This window comes from Hakea prostrata, chromosome 6 (genome assembly GCF_041222555.1).
Source record: "Hakea prostrata isolate BN-2017 chromosome 6, UWA_Hpros_2, whole genome shotgun sequence".
In the NCBI taxonomy this organism is placed as follows: domain Eukaryota; kingdom Viridiplantae; phylum Streptophyta; class Magnoliopsida; order Proteales; family Proteaceae; genus Hakea; species Hakea prostrata.
The window spans coordinates 23,083,655-23,091,600 of record NC_142605.1 but is presented as its reverse complement, the minus strand read 5'-3'; the positions used below and the strand labels follow the sequence as shown (position 1 = coordinate 23,091,600).

The 7,946-nt window shown below is 38.2% G+C and overlaps 1 protein-coding gene across 1 annotated transcript; it reads left to right on the top strand.

Moving 5' to 3' along the window:
• The first annotated feature begins 5,019 nt into the window (after positions 1-5,019).
• On the top strand, positions 5,020-7,202 carry LOC149012704 (trimethyltridecatetraene synthase-like). Its single transcript, XM_089160072.1, has 2 exons — positions 5,020-6,200; positions 6,329-7,202. The coding sequence occupies exons 1-2, from the start codon at positions 5,295-5,297 to the stop codon at positions 6,956-6,958; spliced, it is 1,536 nt and encodes a 511-aa protein (XP_089016198.1). The 5' UTR covers positions 5,020-5,294; the 3' UTR covers positions 6,959-7,202.
• The last annotated feature ends 744 nt before the right edge of the window (positions 7,203-7,946 follow it).

Below are 7,946 nucleotides of genomic sequence, written 5' to 3'. Positions count from 1 at the left end.
CTTGAAAGGACCTTTCTACCCTCCGAAGCCCGTTGCAATTGGCCTTCTCATGAAGGAGATATAAGACCAGTTGGTCGGAGGCGGTTGATCGACTAGACCAACTGCCCCTACCCAATTTTGGGGTAGATTCAGATTCCAGGTTTTAAACCGTATTTTATGATTCTCTAACCCCCACAAATGCATTCTTTATGCAAAAAGGAGGTTAAAAACGTGGGAGAGAAACGAAGCTCGTGATCTTGAAGTTTCTTCACTCCTTAGGTAGTGCCGAAGAGCAAAAACGAAAGAAAATCGCGCAATAAGGTAAGGATTCGCAATAACCTTCGCAATCTCTCTTTTGAATGCAATAAGATAGGATCTGTTGCATTGTTGTGTTGTTTTCATTGTTGGGATTCATTGAATGCTTCCTATTGCCCTATCAATCCTTCCCAATCTTTGTGAGAATTGGTTCATACAATCCTTTGCATTTGATTCGAACCTCTCAAAAGACACCCGTAGGCATCCATGAGAGCTAATTTTGGGGGTTTTCATTTGAGAACCAATTGGGGGTGTTTGAAAGGTAGTTTGGGGAACCTAATACCATCAAATTGAAGACCCCAAAGTTTCATTTCAAGCGGAGATCGAATCGGAGACAATTTTACGATTTTTGGCCAGAGCCCTATACTGGACGATTGACCAGGACCAATCAATCGACGCTATATGACCCAACCCCCTACCCTTTGTTTGGTTGTGTGTTTTAGCCCCTTTGATTCCGAATAATTCCCGATTGTTGTTCATTAAATTTCTATAGTTTCTAAGGTTATTTTAGGTCAATTGCACTCTCTTTTTTGTGGATTACTTTTGGGAATTGGAGAGTTGTATAAGCTTGAAAGGTGAAGAATATACTCAACCATGTCTTGTATGAATGATGTGTTATTTAAATCTTCAATATTTTGATATCTTGTAATCTCTTATAAATTGTGTGTGACTTTGCTCGAATGGAAGGTAATGATTGTTTGTACTTGTTCTATTTCAAAATTCATAAATTTTTGTATGTGAATGATGATGTGAGAATGTGTGGGTTTGATTTTAGGACAATGTCCTCTTATACTTATATACCAACTAGGGTTGTGTGGGATACTCCAATTACCCTAGTGACCTTATATGAATATGCGTATAGACCTAAGTACATTAATACTAGGTGTCTAGAAGTGTTTGACTAGAAAACCCTATGAGTACTACTACCCTTCCGATAGGATATTGAAGTTGGTTAACCAGTGATGCCAGTGGCTAGGTCCTGTGTGCATCAAACAGACACACTGTCGTCATGAGATAGTAGAGTTGCATATAATAGATAATGGCTTGTGGGCACTCAAGATTGGTAACCAACCCGTGAGAAAACATGGAGAACATCCTGTCCATTATATGTGGATGACCATAGGGTTAAGGGATGATAATCCAAAAGACGGCTCGAGTCCCGTGAGGAGTACATTATTAGGTGAAAAGGATATCGAACCAAAAAAGCACTAGGCATGAGGGGATATATCTGGATCAAATGTAGTACGAGACCATATGACTATGTATTGGGCTTAGAGTTGTCCTTGACACACGTCAAATCTCATGCCAAACGGTGAAGTGAACAGAGTGATAACCTAATCCCCAGCCATGGTTGATGTGACTTGACCCAACTACCACGGAGAACCCAAAATACGTGCTTGAGTACTGTGAGAGAGAGTGACTAAGACTGCCCAGAGGAGACTGGTGTTCAACTTAATGCGTGTCTACTATAGAGATTTCATGATAGAGTTAGAAGAATAACATAATTTTTATTCATTACTTATATTATCATCATTATTTATATTGCGATCATTAATCTTATGTATGTGATGTGAGAACTTGAGAATGAATACATGATATATTATTGAGTTGATCTCATTGAGTTCTGTTGAACTCATTCCACTATATGTATGTCTTTTTTTAAAAAATTTTATTACAAGTTATGAGGACTCTATTCAAATGGAGGATTTGTGCCGGCAAATTATTGTAAAGAAGTGACTGGAGAGAAAGTGGACTCGCATGGAACTTCGTGCTGATGCCAAGATTGTACCTATTGAGCTGGGTTCTAGTGGAAGATTAGTTAAGTTTAATTCTGCTACAAACAAACAATATTCCTTTCTTTTAGACTCGATGTTCAGGTTTTGTTTTCTTTTGGATTATATTTTAATCCTAGTTGAGAGATAACTGTATTCTTTTTTATAATTCAATTTATAACTTTAAATATTGATTATTCTTTATTCTTGTCATTTGATTTGCTATATCATATGATTGTATGGATTTGTTACTGAACCGTGATCCTGTAGTATATGACATCCATGGGTATTTGGGTATGACTGGATCCGGCTGGGTGGAGTGTGACATATGGGCTCGACTGATTGGCAATGCTCCACTCTTTAGTTGGTGGCACTTTGCTCCCCTTCCTCGGTTTCGCCCATTGAATAAAGGAATTTCTACCCAAAAAAAGAAGACTCAGTTAAATGGGAGAGAATAAAGAAAAAAAATTTACAAGTTTTGAAATAGCTGATAGTAGGATTAAAAGTGGGCACATGTGCATCATCCAAAGAGTAATTGGAATGTCCAGTATTTGACTGGATAAAAACCCTCAAGGAAACATTGGGCAAAGGTACATGATTTTATGGCGAGTATAATTGAAATTATTTTAGTTTTGTATCATCACAAGGTTGCTCAGTTGATAATGACCAACAGGTTTTAGTAAAGAGATGTTATAATGGTATATAACATCCCATCCTATGTGATGCGTCCAAAATCTGCTCAGCCTTTAGATCAATGATGGGTGACCTGCAAAACAATCGTCAGATGTGGCCCGACTGTTGGGGTCGGGAATCCTCCTCCGAAGGCTAAGTCAGTTAATGAACTAATCACAAAGGTTCTGGCTAATGGCAGAGTTAAAGTATGAATATGATTATTGAGAATACGATTGAGTTACCTTCTTTGTACGTAGGTTGTGATTTATATATATAGTTTTTACCTTTCACTCTCGACCGTCAGACGATTGCTCACTCCTCATGGTAGTTGTAACCGTATATAACTCAATCATGTATCCCGAATTTCTCAGGATTGTGCTTATCCTTGGAACCGCAGGGTTCCTTCCTCATCACGCTATAATGAGCCGATCAGATGGCCGAAACCGACCGTGGGATTAGGCCATCTTCAACCGGGGTCAAACACTGAACCGAAGATGAATCCGGTTCAGTAATATTTTATCAATATTTTATCCACAACACTGTGATATGAAAGAAACTTAGGAAAAGAAAAAGCCAAAAGTAGTTCCAGTAAAATACGATCAGTATCTTTACTAGAGTCATGACAACTTTCACAAGTTTTCTTACTGAGTCCATTTACGTTTTATAACATATATTGAAATATATAGCTGAGTTTCGCCCCTAGTTTCAAAGAAAACTCGCTTAACCACACATCAGAAGGTGTAGATCATTGTGTGGTCAAGAACAAACTATTTTAATGGAATAAACTTAGTGATTCTAATCCAATGGTTGTTGAAAAGATCCTTTCTCCATTTCATAGTTCCATGACCCACCAGCCAACTTCACATGTTCCATGCACTTTCAAGTCCTTTCAAGTCATCCAAAATTCCAAAATCTATTAGAAGTCAAATTCTTTTAAGTTTCAAGGAAATGGGTAGAAGACTTTGCTTGTGCTACAGAATGGAATCAATATGAACACCTTCACTACCATTTCCTAGCTACCAACCCACAATTCGCTATAAAAAACCTCACAAGTGTCACAACTAACAAACAAGGAACGGGTTGTTGGCGAAGGGAAGAAACGAAGAAAGAAAGACTAATGAAATTTTCCAAAGTAGGAAAAACAAATGAAAATTTTCAAAATAAGAAAAGGAAGAAACACTAATGAAATTTTCTCAAGCGAGGGAAGACCCTCATTGTTTGTTTGTTGGAAGGAAAAAAATTATGACATTAAAATACCAACAACTATAGACGTTATGTCGCTTAGCAAAAGAAAAGAGACACAGGGCCCCATGCGCTAGTATCATTTAGCTTGAGGCAGGAATAAGAGGGCGCTCTTGTGAAAGGTATTTCTTATTCTAGATGTCACTCTTAAATCGGAACGACTAAGAAGACTATCTCGTCTACAACCAGGAAAGAAATGAAATCAAACCCGTGAAGAGCAATCACCATCTACCAAATTAATGATCATAAACATTAAATCATAGGATTTATATATACTTCGATGAAATTAAGGAACAATCCTGAATTTTGATGAATAAAGTTTGAGATAATTTTCATTTGAACATTAGAGTACTAAATTTTTATTTTTATTATTATTATTATTTTTATATGTAAGGAATAGAGACATTACATATGCATGCAGGGACCTTGCTTGGGTCATGCGCATTAAATGCGCATGACAATCAGCCAAGCATTTCGGGAGGTCAGATCGGAATTTCGGTGAAAATTTTGATCTCGATCGAAATTTCGGCTTGATAATTTAAGGCGCATGACCCATTAAAGGCGCATGATCCAAACAAAATTAATGCAGTAATAAATTATTTAGGTCCGGACCATTTCATAATTGGTCTCTAAGCAGAGGATCGTAAATGTCTTCATTCTGATGTTAAAATTATTGGATTGATTTGACATTCAATAATTCATCATAACTCTTTTGAAAATAAAACTTTTTACAAAATGAAAGCATAGAGTAATATGGAAAACTTATATTCATAAAGTAGAAAATTTGTGAATCACATTTAAATCAATCAATTTTTATTTTCTCGATCATATGGTGAGTGATACACGAGGCTCTCATTATATCAGGAGTAAGGACAAGAAAGGATTATAAATCATACAAGACTGTTCATCAATTTGACTTGTATGGGGTCCACTCTTTCCATGTGAATCAAATTTATACATGTTCATACACCTGTGCAACACATTATCTATTGTTCTTTTTATAATTTTTCTTTTTCTTCTTTCGGGTATAATTATTTTCTACATTCAACTCCCAGGACCCAGATCTTTATGCTCAACAGAACTTTCTGTTCGTCAATGTAGGAATTTTCAATTGATGTTCAGGGAAATTTCCTTAGAGATGATTTGATAGAAAAAAGATTATTAAAATTTAGTTAGGAAACCATGAGGAAGTGAGATCCACCTTTTTAACCATATCTTTCACTATAAATTCCCCTCCAGTTTGAGCTTTTCCTCTCAAATCATAGCAGCCACCACAAAACACAAAACCAAGCTTGAATCTCAGTTTTCATTTCAATGGACTTTGAAAATCTTTCATGGTCTTTCCATGCTGTAGCATGGGTTACAGCACTAGTTCTCTTCTTAGTTTCCGGCCACCTCCGTCGCCGGAAACTGAACTCCCCTCCAGGTCCAAAACCATGGCCACTCATCGGCAACTTCAACCTCATAGGTGCTCTTCCTCACCGTTCACTCCATCAACTCTCCCTCTCCTATGGACCCTTGATGCAAATTCACTTAGGTTCATACCCAGTTCTTGTAGCTTCATCAGTTGAAATGGCTAAATCAATCCTCAAAACCCATGATCTCAAATTTGCTTCCAGACCCAAAACAGCTGCCGGAAAATACACTACTTACAATTATTCCGACATAACATGGTCTCCTTATGGTCCTTACTGGAGACAAGCCCGTAAGATGTGTCTTATGGAGCTGTTCAGTGCCAAACGTCTTGAATCATATGAGTACATTAGAGTGGAAGAGCTGAAGGGGCTTCTTGCCGGACTTTTCGCCTCCGCCGGAAAGACTGTAAGTCTCAAAGATCATCTTACTAATGTTAGTTTGAATGTTATAAGCCGGATGGTGTTGGGGAAGAAGTATTTGGTTAAGTCGTCGGCATCCATCGTTTCGCCGGAGGAGTTTAAGAAGATGTTGGATGAATTGTTCTTGCTTAATGGAGTGATGAACATGGGGGACTGGATTCCATGGATTGATTTCATGGATTTGCAGGGCTATGTGAAGAGAATGAAGGTTTTGAGCAAAAAATTTGATTGGTTTTTAGATCATGTGATTGATGAACACAAGGAGAGGATGAAGAGTGTGGAGAATTATGTTGCAAAGGATATGGTTGATGTGTTGTTGCAGCTTGCTGAGGATCCTAATCTTGAAGTTAAGCTCCAACCAAGTGGAGTGAAAGCATTTACTCAGGTACATTTTTCATCTTTCGCAATTCTCCAATGTAATGATTCAGGCCCATTATTCATCTTTTGCAATTCTCCAATGTAATGATTCAGGCCCATTATTCAACCCTGATTGTGTTTTTATTTGATTTATAGGACCTGATAGCTGGAGGAACAGAGAGCTCTGCTGTGACTGTGGAATGGGCATTATCTGAGCTCTTGAAGAATCCAGAGGTCTTCAAAAGAGCTACAGAAGAGCTAGATAGGGTGATTGGAAAGGATAGATGGGTTGAAGAGAAAGACATACCAAATCTTCCATTCATTCAAGCTATTGTTAAAGAGACAATGAGAATGCACCCAGTGGCACCAATGCTAGTACCGCGGATTGCCCGAGAAGATTGCGAGATCAATGGTTATGATATTCAAGAAGGAACTCGAGTACTAGTGAATACATGGACCATTGGAAGGGACCCTGAATTATGGGAAGCTCCAAATGAATTCCGACCGGAGAGATTTAACGGGAAGACGATTGATGTGAAGGGACAAGATTTCGAGCTACTACCATTTGGATCTGGAAGGAGAATGTGCCCGGGGTACAGCCTTGGACTCAAAGTGATTGAATCAAGTCTAGCAAATCTCTTACATGGGTTTGTGTGGAAATTGCCTGACCAAATGAAGCCTGAGGACTTGAACATGGAGGAAATTTTTGGGCTCTCTACACCTAGAAAGTTTCCTCTAATGGCTGTTGCTGAACCTCGACTTCCTTCTCATCTCTATTCTAAGTGATAGTATTCTAGTGATGTGTGTGTTTGGTTTGGTTTTTTCTGTGTTTTTTTCTTCAAAGTGCTGAGTCTAGTGGCCCTTAGGCAGGGAAGGGGGAGGAGGACCTGTTTAGTCTTAGTATTACCACCTCTCTTGCAGTTTTGTCATTCGAAAACCTCGTTTGACTTATATCTAATGTGATGAACATCTTTTATATTTCTTATCAAATGGTAACAAATAAATAAAACAGAAGTTGTCCTTTTGCATAGCTACTTTGCTTTTGTCATTTTCTAATAATGGTGATGGGGTGATTTTGATTAATAAAAAAAATGCAACTTTTTGTTCCATTCTATTCTTATTTTATATTATCTCAAACTCCCTTCTCAAGTTGCTTTTTGACTCGAACAAGAAGGTAATAAGTACACTTTAGCCCTCTGTACTCTCTTGACGACTTTACAATCACAAACTATAGGGGCCTGGTTCCACAATTCACCCTCCACTCAAATTTCAAACTTTCGTCTCCTCTCCCCTGGATATACGTGCTCTTATTCCTTTTATATTTTGTTCCGATGAGTATGTAGAGTAAACACTCTCTGGGGAATGGAGCGTGCCGTGTAAAACTTTAACATTCTAAAACACGTTGGAGAATGAATCATGATCTTCTCCCCGTCGGGGGAGCACAGAGTGCTCCACATGGCTTCCCCTGACCATAAAAACCAGTGGGTCTCACTGGTAAAAAAAAAAAAAAAAAATTTTATTTTTTCTAAAAAGTGTTTTTCACCGTGGGCCCCACTGATGTTTGTGGTCAGGAAGCATCGGGGAGCACTTTCGTCGGGGTCGCTGATCCGGACTCAAAAGAACTAAGCGATTATGATCTGTTGTAATGTTGGTTTTTTTTCAGGATGCAATTTATTGCAGGGTCTCATTAATTCAGCAATACTAATGTCCAACCACCTCTTAATATCTCAACAACCAACATTATCTCCAGCATCAATCTCTTACTAGTTTTGGT

Coding starts and splice junctions, on each gene's coding strand:
- LOC149012704 (XM_089160072.1), top strand. CDS start 5,295: ATGGACTTTGAAAATCTTTCATGGTCTTTCCATGCTGTAGCATGGGTT. Junction 6,201..6,328: donor GAGTGAAAGCATTTACTCAG/GTACATTTTTCA, acceptor TTTGATTTATAG/GACCTGATAGCTGGAGGAAC.